This window comes from Phalacrocorax aristotelis, chromosome 3, assembly GCF_949628215.1.
Source record: "Phalacrocorax aristotelis chromosome 3, bGulAri2.1, whole genome shotgun sequence".
Taxonomy (NCBI): Eukaryota; Metazoa; Chordata; class Aves; order Suliformes; family Phalacrocoracidae; genus Phalacrocorax; species Phalacrocorax aristotelis.
Genome location: NC_134278.1, coordinates 84,643,849 through 84,669,664, shown reverse-complemented (window position 1 = coordinate 84,669,664; position 25,816 = coordinate 84,643,849). Strand labels below are relative to the sequence as shown.

The 25,816-nt window shown below is 36.7% G+C and overlaps 1 protein-coding gene across 1 annotated transcript in view; it reads left to right on the top strand.

Moving 5' to 3' along the window:
* The window catches only part of TASP1 (taspase 1), a 90,507-nt gene extending 65,848 nt beyond the window's left edge, over nucleotides 1-24,659 (top strand). Inside the window, 3 exon segments of the mRNA XM_075088248.1 lie at nucleotides 6,752-6,862; nucleotides 11,579-11,652; nucleotides 23,184-24,659. Coding sequence (XP_074944349.1) covers nucleotides 6,752-6,862; nucleotides 11,579-11,652; nucleotides 23,184-23,276 — 278 coding nt within the window. The 3' untranslated portion in view covers nucleotides 23,277-24,659.
* The last annotated feature ends 1,157 nt before the right edge of the window (nucleotides 24,660-25,816 follow it).

Genomic DNA, 25,816 nt, shown 5'->3' with positions numbered 1-25,816 from the left:
CAGATTGGTGCTTCCTGTTTACAGAACTCTCCAAGTCTCTGCAGAACTCTGGGAATCCTTCCAGCTAGGGAATGCCTGGCTTAAACAGTGAGTGCTGTTTAAACAGCAGGTGATGAGCAAACTATGGGCAGATATGCTGCTCTCATCCTTTCTCAGAGCCAGCTTACTAGGGATAATGCATGACTGATGGTTGAATTGGAGGTGAGAAATTACATTTAGATTTTTGGTTTTGTAAATCAAATGGACTTCATACCTTTAGTCAAAGACTGATAAAGGCTTGGTATGCAGTTGAAGAACTGGTGTTCTGTAAACACAAATACCCTCCAAACAGAACAACAGAGGTTTCTGTTTTACTCATCATTCTTTTCAATCGTGGCCAAGTTTGTGGAATGTAGATTTAGAGTAAATGTTTGTGTCATCTCACTGGTGGGGAATCTGGACTTTTAACAATGGCAGTGTTAAGAGTTTACTTTAAAGCTTCTTACAAAGTATTAGAACATAATGAGCTGAAAGGTGTCATTGGAATCTGATATTTGTTCTTAGTGGAAATATATTTGTCTATTCTTGTATTTAAGTTGTGCTTCAGTTCACAAATGAGCAATGTCTGCAGAAAGGTAACAGCAGAAGGATAATGCTATCACATTCTCTTTTCTGGACAGTTAGGAATCATAGAATATGAATTTACCAATTATGAGTTATGCTTGTTGGGTGGGAAAAGCCTCATACTTCAACAGTTACAAGACTGCCAGTCACTGTCGTCGCACAGTGTTATTGTTACTTTATATTCTGGTGCTGCATTGCTCTAAGCTTTGTGGTATCCTTTGTAGTTTTGTAGCAGAAGCAGCATGCTGTTGAAAGCATTGTCGTGTCTTCTCCATGACACGGTGGAAAAGATTTGAGAAGAGAATGAAGTGATCTTGAAGTTTCATATAACTTTTTCCACTTCAAGTTTATTTCACAAGTTTGTATTTGATGGTAGACAGAATTGAATAGGCCTATTTGTTACCTGTACAATAAAACCAGCTGAAAACCTAACACAACATGGTGATTTTAAATTACTTATCATAAAATATAAAGATCTCTGGCTTCAGACAGTTTGCACTTAAACATTTAAAAAATAATGGTGCATAAAATTAAAAGCAGGCTTCATTTAGTGCTTTTGTATTCCTCTAATGTTTGTTTAAATTTTTAGCTTGAAGTTTAGTGGGATATGTAGAAGCAGAGCGGCAAATAGCTTCACCTTAAACATGTTCTCTGCACAAGCTGACAAAGTCCAATGGCATAGGTGAGCTATGGATTATTGACCTGAAAGTCTGAATGTCATTCATGTTACAGCATGAGAAGGTTTAGAACTGTTTAGTTGCACTCCGTTAAAACTGGGAGATGCCAAAGCACTTAATTGGTTGTACTGTGCTGCAGCCTGTGTTCAGACCAAAGTTCTGAAGACTTTGAAAGCTAATGTAGACAATGAAGCTGGTAATGGCTTCTCTGCTATGGAAGTGTATGAATGTAAAACATTTGATGAACAGCTGGTTAGTCCTTCAGCTGGGTAAGTGTAAATAAAACACTTCTCCTACAGTTTAGTATCAAACCTGTGCTAGAATGGATCTGTCCAGCAATGATAAATGGGGGGGAAAAAAAGCACAGGATCAGAAATTAACAACTCTTATCCTTACATGCTGCAGAGGAAGCAATATTCATCATGGGAGCAGTTTAATTTACAAAAGGCCGAAGAAAAAATGTTCTTCACTTGTAGCTGTAGTTCCTCCAGAGCAAGGTTGAATGCTGAGGCCATTATTTTCCTTAACACTTGTGAAATCTGCATACTCCATCGCTGGTCTGAGGCTGAACCTGGGTCTTAGTGTTCTGTTGTGGTTGCTTTTGCAGAACTTGATGAGATCAGTGAATGGGGAGCTGCTATGAAGATATGCCATAAAAACTTGCTAATGCTTTCTGTATGTCAGGTAGAAAAACAGAATAATTGAGCTTTGAAGGCAGGAAACGTGTATCATAAAATCTAATTCTGTGACTGGGAGAGGTGAGGATTAAACCAAAGCTATTGAAATATATTTTTTGTTTGTTTTTTCCTACCCCTTCTCTCTGGTGCGGCCAGTCAGTGATAACATTATTAGCTAATGCTGTAGTTAAGTTTTGCTTTGGATTTTTCATGCCAAATTCTTCAGTGTTACGCAGGTGTAACTGGGAAGGAATGATGAGTTTATTGAGACTTAAAATGGTATTAAAAGCCCCAGGTTTTTGTAGTTTTTCATTAGCGAGTTATTAAATCAAAGATTTGTCTAGCAATTCTATTTTACTGCAGTAAAATTACTTTTGGATATTAGGCATATTTTGTTCTATTTTTATTGACCTTTTAATTTTATAGCAAGGTCTATCATTAAGAGCAAAAATGATGCAGGAGGGTGGGAGCCAGATTACTTTTTCCTTCTAATGAGAAACCATTATGACTTTAATATACATGTCCATATTTCAGTTGCACCTTTTCTCTTCCTGTTTAAATACTAATTAAATATGATGTGTATGAAAAAATGCCATTACATCTGTGTTTTACAGAAGTCTGCACTATTATTTCTTTTTCTCAATGGCTTGGTTGGAACAAAATGATTTTTAGAACTATATTAATGTTCCTAACCTCTGAATTTATAGTGTGTTGAGAACACTCGAATTCATTCCTTTGTACGGTGCATGGATTCTGTTTAGAAATGAAGTATAATACTAATTTTGTACCATTATTTTTACACGTTTAATAATGGATGCATAGCATTCAGCTGTCTAGAATCTTGTTTAACATAGACCTACTCATTTGCACTGTATTGCTGTTTTAAAATACACTCTTTAGTGTAATTGTAATCCTCAGTAATAAGTCTGCATATCCAGAAATATTTCTGTTGAAAAAATATTAATATATTTGAATCCCTTTTTAAACTTTAAAAAATTGATTTAATTGGAAAATAAAATACATTTTGTATGTTAAAGAATGTGCTGTTCGGTGTGTATTTAACTTGGCTTAGAGTGATTTTTTTTAAGGAGAAGAAACAGTCTCTCTGAATTTACTGTGGTGTAGAATACTGTAATGTTATTACTGTAGGCAACTGTTATTTACTGGACACTATTTAGAGGTTGATTCCCCACAACTTAGCCAGTGCAGTGAGTTAGAGACACATTCCATATTGTTGCTGATTTTTGCACTCAGATGGTTTAGCTGAAATTGCTGGTGAAAGCAATTGGAATGGATGAGGGAGTAGTCACACAATTTACTTCGGATGGCTCTGTGGACAGCAACCTCCAGCAGAAGTGGGGAAATAGATGGCCCATGGAAGTGGTGGGTGAGAAGATTGTGAACCACTGCAGGTGATTTGTAAGTGATTATGTCTTCATTTGCTGTTTGTGTCTGGAGGTTAGAAGAAGGGATATGTTCTTGTTTCAGACTTCTTTCTCCATTCCAGAATAATGTTCAGTGTGCACCTGATGGTGAAATGGTATAGAAGATGAAAATTTGGCTGTGGATTGTGCTTTAAAGAAAAAAAAAAATCTTCAATAGCTCACCTGAAAACACTAAGTCTCAGTAATTTCTTGAGTTGCAGCTATATTTTGGCTCAACCTCTGTTGCTACGGCTCCAAAGCATGGCTACTTGCAACAAGAAAGCCAGCATAATCCCATCCTTTTCATCGTTGCGTTGTAGTGTATTGGTCAAGGTGCTGCAAATGAGTACAGCCTGTAGGTTCTGGGTTTTGATTTGCACTATGGGGCAAGTAACACTCTGTGTGTCTCCTACAGATGGAAATAATACATCCAGTAGTCTTTGTTGTTGCAAAACACAAACTTTTAAGACATTCCCTGGTTTACTACTCCATTCAAATTACCCACTACAAGTCACTCTAAGCCATTTCATTAATCTCCGTATCACCCTAGTACTACAGTTATGGTCGATTCTTATGAAGTTAGTGCAGTAAGACCTGATCTTGTTTGGTGTAACAAATGCTTGTCCTTACTCCAAGAGCCAAACTTGTGTTGTTCTTAAAGAAGCCAGTGCTGAAATTAAAACTGTACTTTATCATGCTTCTATCATGTGCTGTTAAATTAATCTTCCTCTTGAGTTTTCTAGTTGAAATAACAGAGAGCTTGCAATGTACTCAGGAATGGCTGAATTAATACAATCTGTTTTCTGGCTTTTGATTGATTTGCATAGTCTTCAAAGAATATTTTGACTGCTAATAAAGTGTCCATTGTGCATAAACATTGAAGGAAGTAACTTGGTTCAGAGGACCACTGTGTACATATTTAGGGTAATAAGATGGACAGTATGGTTAAAGTAAATAAATGCATGGTATTTATGCTGGCAGAACTCGGATTCTCATGAGCATCATTGTACATGTATAGGTAGAGCATCTTTTGGGATGAAATTGTAAGCTTCAGAGTTTCTTATGTGCTTGAAGCTCAAGTTTAAATTATTTTTCTTTACGTGGAAGAAAGTATACTGCCAAGTCTTCTCTGCAAGTTTAAAAAGAGAGCCTAGCATGTGCAAGTTATTCAGATTATTGAAAACTGATAATTCATGATAGCTCGTAGTTAACAAAAATACTGGGAAAATGAAGAAATTTAAGATTGGTTTATTTACAGACTTATTTCTTCTATTCTTTCCCAAGAGAGGAAGGAAGAAAAACACTAAAAAAAAAAAAAAGTAAGCAGTTAACCCAATGTGGGCATTTCTAGAACCAGAAGTTAGTGGCACCAAGCCTGCAATCAGTAGTTGCTCTGGTTTTATGCACATTTATACAGTCTTAGTGTTTTAGTATGGACTTCAATATGCTTGAAATAGCCAATTTGTTGGCTGTGTTCTGCTGAAGTAGAACATTTCAAACCATTCTAATTAAGGAGATTATTAGGATTTTTCACTAGAACCTTGAAAGAACCTTTCACAGGCCTTGAAAGAGGAGGAGAAACTCTGCTATTAAAAAACAAAACAAAACAAAAAAAACACAACAAAAAAAAAACAAACAAAAAACAAAAACAAAAATGGGGTGGGGAGGGCAAAAAAACCCAACCAAAATTACTTCTGTTTGTCTGCAATGACTTTTCACCACAGCATGGCTTATAGCCTGGATAATTTGTGCAACTGAGTATAACATTAGGTCTGCAGACCAATTCAAGTTAAGATATTGTCTTTGAAATACCTGAGTTTCTGAAGTAAAGATTAAAGGATATATGTCCCCTATGAAGAAAACCACTTTTGTTCATTTGCTTGCAGAAAGCTTACCACATACTTAGCCAGCAGTTGGTTATGCAGTGAAAGTAAAAGAGATAAACTTAACACCTTGGAAAGCATGGAATAAAAGATTTTGATTTGGGTGGTAAACCTTTTTACAACTTCGGAAGCCTTGCATTTCTATTTTAAGCAAAGATATTTTCATGTTTTGTTATCCATTATGCTATGATTGGCTGGATTCTGGGCTCACAGAGGTTTGATCGCAGTTGGTGAGTAATACAGTAGGTGTAACTGGCACCTAGTTATCGTTCTTGTGCAAAGCAAATGGCACTTTTGATAAAAGATAATATCTGTATTAGGTCAAATAAGATATTACTGTTTATTAAGAATGTGACATTTGTTATTCTCCTGTGATATGGGCTTCTGTTGTTATGACTACCTTGTATCACTTCTGAGTGTGGTTGCTTTTATGTTGAGAGTACTTTTAGCTTTCCTTACAGTAAAGGTTGAAGTTGGTTCTTACTGGGGTATTTTTTGTTATTTGCATTAAAGGCGTCATTTTAGTCATATGAATAGCAGTGGGCAAATTGAAGGAGGCCTATGAGTAGATCTGCTCTAAAGTTCTTGTGGCCAGCAAATCCTCTTATAGAGTCTGTACACTAGACATAGTATACTAATTTATTTAAAAGAAAATAATTGAGAAGAAATACATGAAAGGTCTGTTGCAATTGTATGCTCAACTTCAAATCATAATGTATTGCAAATGTGTGACTAGGGTCTATTTGGGCTTAAGTGCAAGATCTTGGTTAATTTTGTGGCTCAAGATATTTTAAATTATATGTAAATCATACCATTGTTTCCACATTTAAAACTGTAGGACTCTCATTTCAAATTACAAACCAGAAAAAGAATGCTGAGACTTGATACCCTTCCAACCCAAACTATTCTATGATTTGGCTGACTTTAAAACTTTTTCAGCTTCTGATAGAAGGTGTTTTATATCATGTGTCTTAAACTAGAAACAGAAAAGCCACTTTAAAAAGTAGGATGTGTTTTGGCTTTTCTGCTAATATTCATAAAACAGCAAGGAAGAGAGTCTATAGCAGTTTGGTGTATCTGTACAAAGTGGAAAATGAAGAATTAATAATTAGGAAATTAGGAAAAATGAATAAACTGTAAAAGTGACCCAAATTTGCTTGATTTTTTTCATATGTGGCAATCTTAATATTTAGTTCTTTCTATACTATAATAGACATGATTTTTTTCAACTTGACACTCCATTATTCATTATTATATCTTCCTTGATCCAAGGGCAAATGGGTTTGCAGTCACAAATGTAATTTCCTTATTTTAAAAAATTCCATGTAGCTCTTTCCTTTCTTGATTACTGGTAGGCTAGTAGATTACTAATTAGAAAATTACTCATTAGAAGTGCTAGAAAAAATAAAACTGATGCTTTGTAACAGTCTTTTCAACACAAGAAACTCTTCCTATTGCAAATAATTCTCCCCAACTATTCTATGCAGGCTCACCTTTTCTAGCCAATGAAGATGGTGTACTTGGAGGTGTGATAGTTCTTCGGTCTTGTAGGTGTTCAGCAGAGACTGAATCATCACAGGAAAAGCCCACTTTACTAGGTAAGAAATTCTTACTCATTTTTACTTGAGCTAGATGCTAACTCTGAGTGAAAGATGAAATAAAAACTGTCTGTGCATGTTTACCATTGTTCAAAGGCCACAGAGAAAAGAAAAAGGGATTGAAATTGTTTGAGATGATAAAACTCTAGAAAGTTAAATAGTAGTATTAGCCTTGTTCTGTAAAACTGTGGAAGAGAGCATTCTTTCTGACTCATTACTTCTGAGCAGAATTGTGATTCAGTGGGTGTGTGGGATCCTTCTAAAACCATGGTGTAGTACTAACAGTTGGTTGTTGGAAGACAAGGTATAGTCCTCACTGAAAGGATCACATTTTTAGCTAGGGATAATGCATATGACTGACTACTGCTGCTCAGTGGTTTATATGCTAAGAATGCCACCTAAAAAGTTGCTTGTTTCTCCTTTTTGCTGGATAAAAGGTGAAAATTTGGAGAATAGACTTAAAAATTGGAAGGGAAGTTGTTTTATGGTTAGAAACTTTTTTGTTATGCCCAGGAAAATCTGTTCAGATAAGCCGCAGTTACTGTTTGCACACACAGTAGGAGTACTTGCTGTTTATATTGAGATCGGCAGGAAACTGTACGTTGCCTCCATCAGTAGCTGACTGGTTGAAAAGGCCCTGAGCTTTACAGCCCTTCAGCCCTGTTTATGTCCTAGAAACAAGATCCTCATCTGTCTTGCTGCTTTACAATGGAACAAATGTATTATAGTAAAATGTCATGCGGTTTGTTGTAGGGAAACAGCTAGGGAACTGAAGGCTATAGGCTAATAGTGGAGGTGGGTGGAAATACAACCCAGAGCCAGTAAAGACCATGTTCCTCTTTGAAGGCAGGGATTTGGGACTGGGGGCATATGAATTACTTCAGCATGACACTTGTACCGTCTCCTTTCCTGTGGTGCTCCTCAGATGTGGGCATATGTGTCTGGTCATGCTGTGTGCTTCTGTATTGGGTTACATGGACCTGTCTAATGTGTATTTATGTTGCGTTACCAGAATTAAACTTTGTTTTTTTCCTTTGTATAATCCTCTGCTTTATTTTTTTTTTCCCCAAGTGTTTAATGAATTGCTGTTAGTAGCATTACAGATTTGAAGTAGCTTTTATATATTAAGATCTGACATGACAAATTTGATCATCTAATTTAACTTTTTAGATCAAGGCAGGTCATAGCATCTCACCTGGTAATTCTTGAATTATTTAATTTCTTTTTAATCTATAGGCTATTGTTTAGAAAGACACCTCACCTTTATTTTTAATTCATTACTGCTTTTGTCCCAGTAAACCCTAACATCATGTCACCAGCAAGCCTGGAGTAGTAGGCAGAGCATGCGCCAAAGGTGAGCCAGCAGATATATTCTTAATGATGGGTTAACCCACACAAACTCCAGTATTTATTGCTGTCTGTTCAGTGACTTCCAGGATGCTAGGGGTCAAGTTATTACAGTTGCACAGGATGGGGTGTATGTTATCTTTCAGTTTTGTTCTTGTATTACACCTTGCTTGTTTGCCTGACAAAAATCTTTAAATATCATGTACTACTATGCCTGTGTTGGTTAGCTTTAGTCTGATCGTATCCCCCCTCCAGCCTTTCACTCTGATTTTGCTCAATACAGTTAACATCCATGTTTTTCTACCCAACAGTTGAAGTTTGTGTGTGTGTTATGCTTTTGGTCAACATCTGGTCTTATCCTGTAAGACAGAGAACCAGAGATTTGGGACTTGAATCCTTACAATTATGAAGATGGTTCTAGGATTATTCTAATGGACAACAGGAATTTTGGAACGCTTGCGTGGGAAAAGGCTTTAGAAATAGCTTTTGTATTTTATATTTCTTGGAATTATAACTTGAATAGCTTGTCCTTTTGAAGAAGTAGAATACAGAACAGACAATCATATTACTTCTGTCTTTCAACTACTTGAAAGACAAGAATGTCTAATCCTGACTTCAGAATCGGCATGGGTTGCTAAACATACAGAGAGTGTTGCAAGTTTGATTTACAGTTCTCAGATTTAAGAATGGAATAGTTGTGATGTTATTGATCTAGTGAAAAAGCATCCTTCAACATAAACTCTATGCCTAAAAAGGAGTTAAGAAAATGAAAGTACAAGTTTGATTAAATAAAAGCAAACAAGATCAAATTAACCTTCAATTTCTTACGGTTGGAAGTGAGAGAAATATTTCTATTCATTTAATATTTGTCATTCATGTAAGAAAATGTGTCCTATTAAGGAAGATTTGGGTTTTTTCTCAAAAATTAATAAAGAAAATCCCCATATATTGTACATCATAAGTAAAGACTATTTTTCCATTGATTTTTGGTCTTCTTACCACTGAAATAAGATTCATGTAGCACAGCTTATTCTAAAGAGAATTTTTCCATACCACAGAAATTTCCTGCCCTATAGCGTATGCTCAGTTAATGCGTAATTAAACATATGTAGTATTTGTGTTGCTTGGATTGAAGATAAGTTGTGTAATACTGAAGAACTTGGTATGCAGAATAACAAAATCTGTCTTTACTGCAGGGATAATCTTTTTTAAACTGTTAAAACAAATTGCACAAAAGTGATTTATTAAATGGTTGAAAATATGTGAAATGTCCTCAGATAAGTATGTAATTTAGGTTTTCCATTGTCATTCCAGTACTTGTAAGAGCTAGCAATAATCATGTTTTATGCTAGTACATGCTACCTTTGGTGGACAATGTAGAAGGAAGAAATTATTAAAAACTTAAAAGAATATGCCTAGAGTTATAAAAACAGGAATAGTATTTTGAGTATTTGGCCTGAATTGTTGTGCAACTTCTCAAAATTGAAAGATAAGATTAAATCTGTTGAAATGAAAAGATAATTTCACTCTACAGTTGAAGCTTTAGGGTGTTAGGGAGGTCTTGGCCTCGTCGCACGCAGTTACATTGCACTGAATGTTTCTCTCTGAAAGCTTTTGACTAACCTTTGGAGATATCAGTCATCAAATCTATTATGGGGGAGCAAAGCGCACACCAAAATGAGATTAATTTTTCTTCTATGATGATATCTACATATCTGTCAGAACGTTCAAGTCTTGCTGGGATTGTCTAAACTTTGATCTTCTGCTCTGGGTTAATTGCTATGCAAGGATAAATGGTTCAAAGGACAAGCATACTCGGTATGCTGTGACCTTCATCAACCATATTAAAAGAACATGAGGAGTAGGAATGAATAAGGGTTTTAAAACCATCTAATGATGTTTTTTTGCAGTATGCAAAAGTCTCTTTCTAAAGAAGTATCTGGAAATAGCTTTTCGTGGAATCTTGTGTAATTCATGTAAGGGTCCTCCTGTAATCCAAAGGAGGAATTTATACTTCAGTGCAATTTTTTAAAACCTTTTACAGTATTCTATGAAGCTTTCTTTTTCCCCTTCTGAATTATGGACTTAATGAACACACAGAAAAATAGCTGTAATGTAGAGCAGCAAGAACAGTGTGACAATTTCTAAAACTCTAGTGAGATGGGAGCTAAACATGAGTAATGTGCTCTTTGTCTGAATTCTGTGTTACAGCTGAGTGTGTGTGGTGTGTGTATAAATAAAGATACCTGTGTTTGTATCAGGGAAAATCACTAGTGGGCTGTTTAAATCAAGCGACATTGAAACTTTAAAACAACACCTTACTGGATTAACATGCATTAAGAGTACAGGTTATCAGTAGTTAGTTTTCTTAATCATTATCACTACAAACACAACAGTTGGTCTTTAACATTTATATCCTACATTAGCTGTGAGTATACAGCACCAGAAAGCTGATGCTGTATAGCTAGTGATAGAACTCAAGGTGATCAGAACTGAGAGTGCTTTGAAGGGGAAGCCAAAATCAAAATGGGCTCATTTCTTCTCCATCTTTCTTCCTTTTCTTACCTCTGGTGCTCTTTACCCTCTTCCCAAATCAAGGGGGTGATTGCATAGGCTCCTGATGTAATTCAGCATACTTCTGGGACCAGGTCTTGTTTTAATTTTGCCAGGCATCTTGCTTACTGTGCAGTGTTATTCTGCTTCCATCAGACATCTCTCCTGCTTCTCCTACAGGATTATTTTGCTTTCACCTGCTTTATGTCTCCGGTTTTCATCTTGCAGAATTAACTACTTCTGCGTGTTTTCCTGTATCCTACTTGTGCAGCTAAACCACAAATCTCCGTTTACGTACTGGTAGTTACATATTATGTATATATTTCTGGTCTGTTCTGTGAAAAAATGCTGTTGATAGTGTAACAATTCTATAGAAAACATGTATGCTGTCTGGGTTTATGCTATTGTAGCATGCTTATGTCTGGATTCAAGGTAAGCTAGTGCAAATTATATCCACTTCTACTTTTGGGTGGAACAGGCCTCTGCTTTAAAAGCTGGTCCCACCTCTTAACTGTAGTTGCAGTTGTGTTTCTCATCTTGGAGTGTCCATATTATTGAAGTAACATTCTCATTCTGGGTATTAGTTCTGTGGTGTGTCACTGCAAATAGTGCAGGAATATCTTGGTTGTTAATAGCTGTTTCTTCTGAGGCTTAATTATTCTGGTAAGTAGTTTTTGTTCTTTAAGTTTGGTTTTTTGTCCTTTCCCAAACTATATTTTAAGCTATATTTGTTTCTAAAGATTCTAGTCTTGTTAAATTACATCTTAGATTTTAACCCAACACATTTTTTGTGACTTCTTACATTTTCCTTTATAGTGGAATTTCTGTGGAGCCATACAACAGAGAGCATGTGTGTAGGATATATGTCTGCACAGGATGGCAAAGCTAAGGTAAGCCATGAGGAATAAGTTGTGATACAGTAGAATGAGTGCAGAAACTAAGGAGAACATGAAATCGTGATAATTAAATATACAAGAAATATCTACCTTTAAGAGAATGGAAGAAGTAATGGGTGCATAAGCAGTTAAATGTATCTGTTGATTGGGCGTTTCTGATTCCTATTTTTTTAATTGCAGCAGTTTACAAACCTACATGCAGCAGTTAATGAACCTGTGCTAACATATGTATTCTGTCAGGAAAAGGTGCCACAAGCACATGTCCATTCCCTCTGCTGACAGTAATTGTATTTTAGTAACTTTATCCAGCTTGATTCAGTTATACTGGCTATCCAGGGTGGTATGGTATTTTTCTTATGGGCATGTCTTCCTTCAGATGAAGTAATTGCACCATTGAGGAGGATGGGAGAGGATATAAAACAAACTTCAAGCTAGTTTCTAGCATAGCCTCTGTGATAAATAATCTGGATATTAACGTCCATGTTTTCAGTTTGTTGGGGCCTAATCACTTTTTTTTTTGAATGAGAGAAATAATACATTAAAATTGATTTTAGTAATGGAAACTTGATATTGATGTTAAGGACTTTTCCAGGAGTAGGGAATAGCCAAAAGGATGAGCCACCAATTCTTGGGAATATAGCATTGAAGGGAGAAGGTGGAAGGTATGGTATTGTGATGTAGCAACTAGACCATTTAGGAGAGGTGTTTGGAATGAATGTGGGAGAAGCTGCAAGCAGAAACACTTATACATGTACAGCCATACATATCCAAGACTGGGAGTGAAAAATCAGAACTAGTTAAAGGAAGTGACAAAAGAGGGGGCGGGGAAGAGTTAGAGTAAGAAGGCTCGCTGATATGGTTAAAATAATGGGGGAGGCTGCCCAGAGAGAGTGGAGTCACCATCCCTGGAGGTATTCAAAAAACGTGTAGATGTGGCACTTCAGGGCATGGTTTAGGAGACGTGGTGTTGTGTTGTCAGTTGGACTTGATGATCCTAGAGGTCTTTTCCAACCTTAATGATTCTATGATTCTAAGGAGGGGTTGTTCACTGGAATACTTACAAGTATTAGAGAAGAAGATGAAGCCAACAAGTTTATGCTGGCAGATAAGAGCAAGAAAGACACCCAGCATTTTGATGGAAGGATGAATATTAAAGCCTGGAAAGAGAAATAATTTGAGGGCCTGGATTTGTTGGCTGTCTCCAGAAATGGCTGCCTGTGTATTGGCTGAAGAATATTTAGTCATCAGCAGTGGAGGAGGAGAGGACTACAAAATGCGAATCTTTCTCTTTTCTTTCTTTTTTTCTTCTGTATTTCATTTGAGAGATAAATACAAAGGAGGATGTGAGCAAGATAATAAGAGAACGTACAAAAGAATCAGATATTTTAAGCAGCAAGAATTGTGTAACATGCTGGTTGAAGCATTGGGAATCGATGAGTTCATCGTCAAGGAGGAAAATATATAGGAAAAAAAGACAAGAATGCCCCAGAAGGAGAAAGAGGATAAAAAGCAGCTGGTGAAGGAAGTGCTGGTAGAGGTGTTAGTGAAGTGCTTGCTTTCATAACTTATATAGAGTTCTTTCCAGTTAATGATCCATGGAATAGAGTGTGGTTTTACTTGTTTTCTTAATATTTATTTCAGATTTATTAGAAAAGAATCCAAACTCAAGCTGAAAGCTCAGATTGAACTGAGTGAAACTAAAGCAAGCTCAGCTGCAGATGTTCAAGTATTTGCTAGTTACTTTTAAAATCACTATATTGTGTTTGCAGTGAAGGAAGGATAATTATTAGAATGTGTGATGTTAAATTATTCAAGTGTGCATACCTGCCTCTGGCTTACACTGCAAGGCTCAAATTTCTTTCTTTCTGGTAGTGTCTAATTAATAAATAAATGCTAAATATGAAATCTGTCTGGTAATGAGTACTATTATGACAGTGCCATGCCCAGAGATGTTTTCCTGCTCACAGTTGCAACATTTGACATCTGGTGTGCATTGTTTTCATACTGCTGGTAAATTCTCCAGCTGGTAATCTTGATTGTGCTGACAGACACAGCTGCTGCTCTTGGTTCACTTTTAAATTATGTTTTTGACCTTCATTGAAGAGTTAATCCCCCTCCCTTTCTTCCTCCTTTAAGTCTGTGGCTACAAATACTTTCCAGAGAAAAACCACAAATGCTTTAGCTGCTGACTTCTATTGATCAAAAAAAGTCTTCTGTCATAAAAGCTGGAATTTTATTCTGCTACAGCTAGAGCTAAGTTATAGATGGAAAGCTGGGCTTGAAATAGAACACAATGTATTGCAAGTTTAAAAACAAAAACAAAAACCTTCTCTTTAATAAAGTAACTGGTTTGGTACAATTAATTTTGAGTGCTTGCCATGAAAGAATAATGGTATAAGGAGTCATAAAAGTATAAAATAGCACTTGTTTATGAGTACCATAGCAAAATGATCAGGCAGCGGCTTGTAAGGAAACATCATGCTTTCCTGTTTTTCTAGGGTGGTAAAGAGCTTTAGTTTTTATTTCTTCCATCAGTCTAGGACTTAAGTTCTATTCTAAAACTGAGGGGCTGCCACACTGGCTGATTTTGGGCTGGTTCAACTTAATGAACATGAAAACATGTTTTTATAGCAAGACTTTTAGAAAGTGAGAAGGTTTTTAAGTGTCTACCGTTACGAGTTAGACCAATATTAAAATAATTATGTAAAGGAGTACCTACTAAGGAAAAAAAGGATCCTGCTTTATAATCCTAGTGTGTTTCTTTCTGCATTGGAAGGTAATGCTTTCTGTAATAGGACCTAGCAAATAGTGGTTCTGAACTCCAGATGAAGATTGTGGAGATTTAGGAGGCCTTTCTTACAAGGCGAACACTTAGACACATGTAAGCTAGATACCAGCTCACCTGCAGACACTGATATGCTTGACAGATGGAAACATACCAATTAACTATCAGCAATTCCTCAACAGTGAGCAGGAAGTGGGGCTGGAGACTTGAAGTGGTTTGTACATCCTGACCTGCTGGTGCTTCTGGCTTTAGCACTGTGAGCTCTCCAAGTACTGATTTGGAAGTATCCTTTCAACAGGGGTTTATTTCATCCTGATTTTAAAAAGGCTGTGTTCTGCAGCTGGCCACTCATCTCCAAACTGGACTGCCTGAATGCTAACTTGCCAGCGTAAATGTATAAAATGGCTGACCTGCAAGAGCTGTGGAACAATTTTGCACTGTGACTAATAATTGTTTGGTTTAAAGCATCCTTTCTGGAAAGGTGTCTGGTCTTTATTTGGAAAACCAGTTGCCTGGGAAAGTCACTGTTTCCTGTTGAACCTTGGTTTAAAATGTTTGGTTGAATGTTACCTTAAAAATACTGTGGAGGCTTGCCAGAAAAACGAAGTTCACATCTTATTGCTGACACAGTAATTTCTGGTTGCAAGTCCTATTACTTGCCTTTAGCATGCTTTCAGTGCTGAAAAAGTATTTCAGCTCCACCACCACTGATAGCACTGGTGATATCTTCACTGCCTGCATAGTGGGTATCTCATTGACTTCTTTCTGATTCTTATGCCCTTGAACCCTTACACCGCTGCCACAAGCAGCTGAACAAACCATGTCCTTGCTGGTTCAACTGTACTTTGTTTCTTGTCATCCCTCTTAACATGAGCAGTTTTAGAATTACTTGGTGCCTGTGTTGGTCACATATTAGATGTGGAAGGAAATAAGCTTTTCATCTGAACAGCTTTGACTGTGATATGCTTCTTGGAACTAATTTCTACCACTTATGCAGGCTGGTGCTTGGGAGCCTCAGCTATGATGAGCTTAAGGGACAGGTACGTTCTGTTTCAGAAGTTGCCAGTGCCAGACTGCCTTCCTGAAGCAATACGATGACAGATTGTTTCAACATTAGGCCCATTCTTTGGGAAGATGAATGGACTTCCCAAGATCTCCTGAAGCAAGTTGCGGCACTGCCATGGTAGAATTGTCGCATAAGCTGATGCTCAACTATTTCTAGCTGTTAGAATATTCTAGACTGCTGTGGAAGTTTCTGGCTGCAGCCATGAGAACAGATAGAAAATATTCGTCTGTGGACTTCCTCTGCACTTACCTGGCTTCTTCTGTACCAGTAATTGCTGCATCGGCAAAGATTAAGACTTCTAGACTGAAGTACTGGGAGATTAAATATCTTCATAGACTGAGGAGAGGTATGTTTTTCTCTTTTGTTATTGTGATGTTGACTCATGAATTACTTGATATGAATTCAAGATCATTGATAAGCAGTTAGCTCTTTTAGATTTCCTACCCAAACTTTCTTCTCTTTCTGAGACACTAGTCTTCAGAATAACCTTCCAGATGTTTTTTTAATAGATCCATAATATATCCAACAGCTGGTCATAGCATCAGCTAAGAAGGTCATCCTGTTACCAGAGCTGTGAACTCTTTCAGCATACTCTGGCAGCTTTCAATTAACCAGTTCCAATTTTCCTGAACTGATTAGGTTACATTCTGAGAGCTTAAGCAATTGTGTTGTCACCATTGTAAGAATAGCTCTAGTCTGATGATGAGTGTTGCTTCTTGGGACTCTGTCCATACTGTCACAGGTGATGTGAAATGTTTGAGGTCTTAATGGTGGTTGTAGCATTTGGTAGAGCAGTTTGTGTGGAGGACTTTGAGACTTTCTGCAATGTAATTTTGGAGGGGGAGAAAAAAACTCCTTGAATTCACTCGTAATGTAATTTTAGACGTAAATGGAGAACAGGAAGTAAAGGAGGTTAGTGGTGGGTTACAGGTTAATTGACTCCTCTTAGGCAGTCTTCATGTTTTCTTGTTTCTTGTCTACTTGCCCAATGGAGAACACCATAAAGGAAAAGGATTTCTTCAATCTCAAATGACAGTGCAGTGTATGTCTGCAATGTGAATTCAGATACTAACTGCATCTCTTGAAGGCTCTGGTTATGGGTAGGCAGCCTTTCTTTGATTCAGTGTTGTGTATCTGTGCATAATCAAGCAGGAGTGCTTTTATCTCAGGCAGGGTCTGCAGAGTATTTATTCACTCGAGGCCCATGGATTCTGTGTATATAAAGTGTAAGCGGGCAGGATGTGCCACAGATCATCTGTTTTCCTGGATCTCCTGAGTTTCTTGTATTATCTTAGTGATTTATAGTTGGTGGTGGTAGATGATGTTTTTGCTTGAAGATAGGTGGTACTTCGCTATGTTTTCAGTAGTGTTTGAACTCTGAGTGCTTTCTTTACAGTGAAAAATCCAATCTCAAGATCAACAAAGTGCAGTTTTGATCCTGTGCAATGTGTATGTTTTTGAAAAATTGTCAACTCAGTATGTTTCCTAGTAGGTATAAATTCACCATATGATCTGTGTCTAAATGTTGCTAACTTTTGCCATTATTGTGAATGTTGCAGTACTTTTGAGATATGCTTGTAGTTCAGCTTCACAGGTTTCATTTTTTTGTAAGAGCTAGATGACCTAGGAAATGAATTTCTAAAAATGTAGTTGTAATATTGAATGTAATCCAATTTAGTTGCCAGATTAAATCTCTCTTTGGCAGATATTCAGTTCTTATAACATGAATTACTAAACTTCATGTTATGGCAGGTTTTAATATTGCAAAGCTACATATGCTGCTATTTCCATTTTCTAATTAACGAAATTCAAGTCGCTTTGCAAGATATGAGGTAACAGTAGTGGAGTGTGTTGCGTATTGCTGTGTTTGAAAACATCCGTCAGCAACAATTCCTGTCTACACCAAATGGTATGGCTGCAATATGCAAACAGAAACTTTATCTTTGACAGTTAATTTCATTTTCCAATATGAGGAAACATAGTGGACAGGGAGACCATTTCCAGTTCACTTTTCCTGTTGAGATGTTAGGTGTCGTAATCAGATTTATTCTCCTTTACTGACACTGTAATATTTAGCAAAAATTACTTCCCTCTGTTTGAAGTGATACATATGACAAACGTTGATTGTAGTGATTGTTGTTGATTTTTCTGTTGATGGGCTTCTGTATTTCATTTTGTGAGTGAGAGGTCTGTGAAAGCCCTTTGTCAGGAGAAGGGCAGTTATCCAGTGCTTGTCGGGTGAATAAATACATCTTGGAAGAATCTTAATTCTAATTGGAAAATTAGTAGTGGAAAAATTTACTGAGCCTGTTTAGTTAACAGAAATACTAAGTCAAATAATTCGGTCATTCATTTCAGACTACATAGACTGTCTTTTAACTTTATGAGACAGGAAAAGTATATGTCACTGTTACACTTTTTTTTTTCTTTAATCTGGATTCTTGTCTGGAGTCTGAGGAATCAGTCAGAAATTTTCACTTTAAAAGAACTCTTTGCATATATTAGAACATCCAGTTCTCTCATAAAAATAAGGCATTTTTATTTGTTGGACATAACCTTCAGTGCTAAGATACCAGTTAAAATATTTGTCTCGTAGACCTTCATGGAAGTTACGGGCTCTGAGATGGGGAGATAAGTTCAGTTTTTTGGGTTGAGTTCTTGTATAAAGCCAGTAGTTCTGGAACTCTCCTCGTATTTGACTGACACATTTTCGAATGGAGCAGAGAAGACAGGATTTTGTATCCAGGTATGCAAATACAAATGCAATAACCTTACTTAGCTCCTGCAATTCAGAATGGTAAAAATCCCATTTTAAGATATATGACAGTATTTTAGAATACCTCTAGAAAAGCATGGGTTGCTGAACTGAATAGATGATTGGTTAGTACATGGCTTTGGACTGTCTAAATACACGTGAAAATGCTTTAGATGAAAATGCTTTAGTTGTAAAATTGGATTTTTTTTCTAATGCATTATACTAACGTTTTTAGACACATAAATAGTGTATAGTAACATATCTAGGCCGCAGAATGCATTTGAGCTTGGGAAAACCCTTAGCTTCCTAAGCAACCTGTACGTAGAATCAGTATTTTCAGTGCCTGAGAGCCAGAAGCACATGATCAGTATGTCTGTCTTTTGCCCACAAGAACAATCATTCTGGAGTTCCCCCGCCCCCTTTTTCTTTTTTTACAATTTCACCAAGCAAGTTGCACGTGGGATATTCTGGTAGCACCAGTTGCCAGTATTTTGTGGGGCACCTTCTCCTATCATATGGCAGGTGTACATTCAAACCATGTTGGAGGAAGGCTTCCCAGGAGGCAGTACAGCAGAGCATGGCTATGGCTGCCAAAATGGGCTATTACTGCCTAGAAAATAAATTGAGACTAGGTGGCCAGATGGTTCTCATGGTGGAAGCGTATACCCAGCTATAAAGCTTGTAAACATATGAATGATTCAGAATTTCTAAGGAATATATGGGTTTGGAGGTAACATTTCTTGAAGCAGTAAGGTGGGAGAAAGCAATTCCATTAAGTATATGATGTCCTTGGTCTTTCATTATATTTCGCCTCAACAGGGTAATGAATGGAAAAAGTTTGTTTTATAACTTATTCTGTCCAAAGCACATCCTGTAATAAGAAAGGTAAACATGTGAAGTACTCCCTAGATTTGCTTAATGACTGAATGTGCTGCCATCCAGTAGTTGTACTCCATCCTCTTGGCAGTGTTTGACTTCAGTTTTCTCATGCAGCGCTGCCTGTCTTTTGGCTTAAACTTCATAGTCACTTTACATTTTTTTCTTTTTGTTAAAAGCATAAATACAAAACCCAGAAGCTATTGTGACAAACTAATACTTTTATGTGAATAAAAGGAGAAGACTAGTTCCTTAAAGACTAAAAAAGATCTTTTTGATATTAATTGTTCTCAAGGTTATTTCAGAATCTTTGAGAGACACAAAGTAAAGAAAGTCTTGGTGCAACTTATACTATTTTTTTAAAGGTATACTAAGAATTTATATAACTTGAAAAGTATATCAAGTGTTTGACAAAATGATGAAACATTATATTATCCCTGTAACAGTTAATGCTTATTCCAAGGCAGAAAGACATGTTAGTTTTGGACTTGAAGGGTAGTGGGGGACTTTTCAGTGTGTGCACCATAGTGACCCAGAGACAGTAACATTCCGTGGACAGTGTCTGCAGCACTGGGGTAAGGGCAGTTGTTTGCTCTGTTGTTTTGGTTTGGCTGGGAGGGAAAGAGGGAAATGTTGTGTGTTTGGATGGCAAGCACAGGGAGCAAGAATTAGTGTCTGAATGCTGACTAGCTTGTTTGTGCTTTATGGAGAGGTGGGAAGCAAAATCAAGTATTTAATCGTGCATTTACCTTTTTTCCTTTTGAACTGTGGGCACAAGGTTCCTCCTTTAAGCTGCAGGCCAAGATCTGTGGTGAATAATTGGTTTCCTAGTTTTCAGGACCCCTGTTCCTACTAGGTCCTTACTTTTCTCTAGGAAAGCAAATCAAATCAGAATATTCTCAGGGATAGCAAAATTACTATTTATGGAGCTGAAGATATGGACAGCCCTGTCATTCTTAATCTACGTTCCCTTGGTATATGATTTCCTCAAAGAGAGGCTTCCATGAAGCTGAGTGGACGATTAATTCAGGAAAACTTTTTCTTTTCCTGTTTTTGTGCTTCTAGGCACAATTTCCCCCAGATGTGGGTTCATTCAACTTGCAAAGCTGACCTACTAATGGAATTCAATTAAAAGCTTTCCAGTGTTCTGGTTTTGTTTGCTTTTTATTTTTGTTTTTAAAATTTAAACCTAATCCACTGTACAATCTGGACTTAATGTAAAATATGATGTTGGAATATAAAAATGTAACAAACTATACAAATAAGTTCTGTGGTTGCATTTAAAAATATTAAATGTTCTTTGATCTTTCTTTTTGTTCACTAGAGTTTGTTCTTATGGCTAAGAACAAGGGAGATACAATTTTAAGAATTCACTTGGGAGTTTATCTGAAGTTGTCTTGACATGGCAATGTTATCCTTTCATATTACTTATTAGGTAATACATTTTAAACACTATCATCCTTAGATCTGCCTCGTTTTTGTTCTACATAAGGCAGCCATTGGTGAAAGTAATAACTAGTAGTCAGTGTAAAGCAGCATCTGTATTTGCTCCGTCATATAAGTATGCAAATAAACAGGATGCAAGTAAAGGCTTTAAGAAAAGTTTTGTTAAACGTGGTTTGGGCATTTCTGTAAATGGAAATGTGCAGATGCCAGTGTGTAGTGCTTTGAGGTCTTTTGTATGGGAAACGCGTTTTTCCTTTTATAGGAAATGAGGTTTTGTATAGGAATTGTGTTTTGGACAGCTATTTAAGCATAGCTGCTTGAGAATGTATTGATAGATATTGACTATCTGCTTACCCCCCCTTGTGTATATTCCTTTCCTAGCTTAAAAACTTATTAGGATATTTTGCTTAAGTAACTTTTTAAAATAACAGGATCTATTAATTTCATGTGGATTCAATAAAGCCTTGCATTTTGCTCCTGCAATTACATAAGGGTCTGTCATTGTATTGCTACAATGATCCGCTGATAATTCTGACTGATCACTGTATAAGCAGTCTCATTTATAAATGTCTGCCTTAGAGCAGATCACTAGCTGGCTTTGATTGCAGTATCTTACTAAACAGTCCGTGGCATTCTTCTACTGAGGAAATTTGCTCCTGTGCCTGTTGAACAATGCTGCTTTTACACTGTCATCCTATCCCACATTTTATTTAGAAATTTTCACAGACCTGGAAAAATGTCTTGGGCCTGGTGGTCATAAAATAAAAAATATCCTTCCACTTTTTTCTTCCTTTTTTTCCCCTTTAAACTTATGAAATAACATTTCCAAAAATTGTCAGTTATATTTTGGGGGAAACTGTAACAGATTTGAAAAGAATCTTTTCTTCTTGAAGTGGTAAATCACAGTTGTAACCAAAATTGTTCTGAAAGAAGGAAGATGTTAATATATCAAGCAGGAAGGCCAGAGATCAAAGTTTTAGCAGTAAAATGAAAACGTTTAAATGTTTTTAATTAAATGGCATTCTGTAATTTAACTGAAAACAAGACCACCTAAGAGCAGACACTAGGATAACCCTTATCAAGAAAGGAATTAGAAGCAGCAGCCTCTGAGATACAAAAAGTCTCTTCAATGCAATGAATTGTGGTTACAGTCTAAAATAACTTTTTAAAATGGGATAATGTATGTACAAAAGTTTAAATATGTAATTGGCTCCATTTACAGGAAGCTGTCATTTCAAAATGCCAGGAACTCTTATGTTTTAAGCTGTATATTGTAGGAGGAATAATTTCTAGTTCCTAATTTAATAATTGTTGAAGTATTATGTTGTGTGAGCATTAATGGATCACTTGGTGAAACCTGTAACTCATGAGGGGAATGAAGGCCAGCGCTCTTGCTCCTGTGGGAGGGATGGCTGGAGCGTAGCTTGAGCTGGTGAGTCCCTGTCTTTGCCACTTTCTGTCTCAAGCCTGTGGAAATGCAGTTAGCAGCCCTTTTGCATTTTGGAGTTCCACTAAGGCACTTTTTTGTATTTTACCATAGCCCACTCAGCAGCTCTGAAAGTAAGAAGCATGTTTCTACAAACTTTACTGTTTTCCAACTCCTTTTGTTGTTCTGTTTAAACATGGCTTTAGCCACTTGGCCCTACATGAAAACAAACAATATATCTGTAAATGGCTCTTGCTGTAGCTCAAAATTGATAGTGTGGATGGAAACATAAGCAGTTTTCACACTATAGAAACATGTACAAGGGGGGGGGGAAGTCATTACTTTTAACAGTAAGGCAAAATATCTTTTCACAAGTGAATGCTTTTGCCCATTAGTAATAAAATGCACCTCAGAATATAAAGGATCTTTAACAGATTTTTCTTTTAGTGTTGCTGAGTTACAATAGAGTTATAAGCTGATGTTTTGTGTAAGCAAACACCCACGCCTGCTTTCTGGCTTTTATTTTCTGGATTAAATATTACAGAGCCATCTCAAGGGCCTGCTTTTAAAACTTCTCCATGGAAAAGATGCCTGTTGACAGAAACACAATTGCTCTTTGGGTCTATTTGACAGCTGGCAACAAATATTTTAAGAGGAAGTCTTTGGGTTTTTTAAGGTGGATGAGTAGGTATTTTATGCAGAGACATTTCTTCTTTGCATCCTGATCATCACAGTTGCCTTATGCTCTGAAGTGTTTGTTTATCTGTGTCAGATAGTTTATTGTGTCTAAGATTTCTGTAAGGTATACTTCTGTATGCAGTAATAAACTTTTTTGAATCTCCCTAAGAAATAGCGCTATAAACCATGGAATGCCACAGTTATTTTTCTTTTGACTTCATGCTGGATATTTTTCTTCTTCTTTCAATGCACTGGGTCATCCAGTTTACCTTTTCTACACATCTGTCATGGCCCTTCTCTTCATGTGCTAAACATTAATGCAAACAAAATAAAAAAGAATCCTGGTTGTTTGCAGCTTTTCAAGTTGCTTTGTTGTTTGCCCTCAGACTTGAGTGATGGAACAGCTTAACTGTTCAATACTCACAAGCTTGTTTTGTGCTGCGTAATTTTGCCTTTCTTCTCACTCGATAGTACTCTATTGACTTTTCCACAGACTCACATTTCAAGACTTCCTCCTGGAGCTGTGGCGGGACAGTCTGTGGCAATAGAAGGAGGAGTTTGCCGGCTGGAGAGTCCAGAAAGCTGAACAGTTGATTCCTCACTGCATTGCAAAGAATGTGAATGACTTATTGTACAAAAAGTTTTTTGTGTTTATCGGATGTGGGAAATTTTACTCTTGTTTTATACCCCATATTGCAACCATGTGCACCATAACTTGAGACAAGTGCTGCTGTAATTAGTTCTCACTCTGTGAATGGGGGTGTGTGCGTGTTCGTTTTTCCCTAATAAAATAGGAACTCTTCCCAGTTGTGGAAAGATCATGTATGATTAATGATTGCCTTTTCATTGTTTTAGGTTTGAAAAACAACCAAAAGTTCAACAAAAAATTATTTTAAAGATGTGGTCACAATTGTCATTCATGTTCTAAATTTAAAAGAAACAAGCCTTTGAAGTGGCTTTCTAATTATGCAAAAATTATTATGGTTTCAAAGTTTCTCAGTGGTTTAAGGAAATCCAGAGGTGGTTTAAACATGGGTTGTTTTTTCCTTCCTCAATAAGGAGGACCTTTTTTGTCAAAGAATGGTTTCAGTGAAACAAACTAGAGCAAAATTAAGGCTAGAATTGTTTTTAAATAGTCTTATAGGTCATATCTCTGTTCCCAAACTAAGATGTTAATAGCTCAAGCTGTATGTATTACAAAAAGCTATATGAAGATAATGTATCGTAATGCAGTCTTTATGATTACTGGAATATTACAGTGTAAATAAGAAAACAAAGTTTATGGAAAGATTCAATATTCTTCGCTTTGGTTTTAAATCTATTTTTGAGAGGTACAGAAATGAACATATTACTGGATGAGAAGTGCAATGTGTATTAAATGGATGTTGGAAGGTCTGATACTAGCTTTCTTATTGATAAAGCAACTTCCTGAAGTCCAGCCACAGCATGGGTATTTATATAACTGTGTAATATATATGTACTTTGCATAAATTTACTGTAATTCTTTTTATACCTTCAACAAAATTGCAGTATAAAACAATGTAATCCTTGTCCATCTTGTGAAGCATTGGCAGACAAACTGTCATTTGTCGCCAGTTCTGGTATGTTAGCCAATCACCTCAGTCCTAAAAGTGAGTTCTGACACACGATCTTCCATTCAGTACCTTTTTCTTCACAGCACTGGCAGCAATAGAAGACTTGTAATTAATTCATTGTCCTGATAAGTATGCCAAAGAGAAACTAAAATAGTTCATCTTTTTCCCTGGTGGATATTTGATAATTCTGTTTTCACAAATAGTGGATGAATAGATATTCAGACTGTATTTGCTTAATCAGGCATTGTACTTGCCTGTTTTGTAATGCTGTGCCTGCCTATAACAGACATACTTGACTGATTACATGATTATATTGATTGTAGTACCAATCTTTCATGGGAAAAAAACCTTAATAAATTTTTTTAATAGCCTGAGTTCATTTTCACTCTTATGTTGCAGCACACATTGAGATACTGTCATCTTGGTGTAGTTTTTCAATTGTGACATCAGTGTAGTCCTGTAGTTGAAGATACTTCTATACAGTTCCGTAAATAGTATGAAACAGGAGCTTCCCAGGTTGCAGAAACAAAAAAGTGGAATGCATCTGTCTTAAAATAGTTTGTGCTGAGATATCAGACAGGATCCTCAGTGATACACTCACGGTCTGATGAAATGAAGTATCCACTTCAGAAATGTTGCAGCAAAGAAATTGTGTTTTCACAGCCATTAAAATTGCTCTGACATGCAGTGTTAAATGACTGTGTGGATGCTACACCATGTAGTGAGTGGGAAAATTGAAGATCATGTGTATGGTCTTGTACACACCCACACTTGAAAACGGCCTTGTTTTTGGAAAAGCTAAAGTAGCAGTGTTAGCCTGCTTTCATTCTAAAAGTGCTTTTTCAGTGTCGGCTTCTTCCGTGGAATAAGCACGGCAGAATGGCTTGTAAAATGTAAATTGATAAATTGTTTCTTCCCCTTACTTGCTTGACATCTCTTTATGCAGATTTGGATTTCAGCATATGATTTTTTCCCCTACACTATCTCAAAATTTTATTTGTGTGCATACATATATATAAAATCATAACTCAAACAGCAGATAAGATGTTTTGCTTTTACTTTGCTTTTGTGTCTATGTAATATTCCAGTCAAGGTTTGGTTCGTTTGTTTTATTTTTTGGTGGTGTTTTTTCCTGTCAAAAAATCCAGGCTTCTTCAGTGAGCTACTTAAGAATCATTGTTTGAAATTGAGCAGGGTGCCTTTTCATCGTCCAACTTTTCCTTCTCCTGTCTGGGTAGAGGAAAAGGAACAAAAGGATTTTCTTGTCTTGAGAATCACAAGCAAGGTGCGGAGCACAAACCAGGTACAGAGCTGACTTTTTACCTAAGGTACTTACGAGAAGAAAACTGTTATATGTTAGCACATATGAATTTGCATGTAGGCAAGTGTTTGAGATGAGATCCTGTCCCCAGCAAGGTCACCTGGATGTCAGCTTTGGTGGACCCAGGACATCACCCTTGAAGGTATTTCTCTTAGAGGACTCAAATGTTATGATTCCCTTAATGTCAATGCTGGAGACTTCAGAAATAGG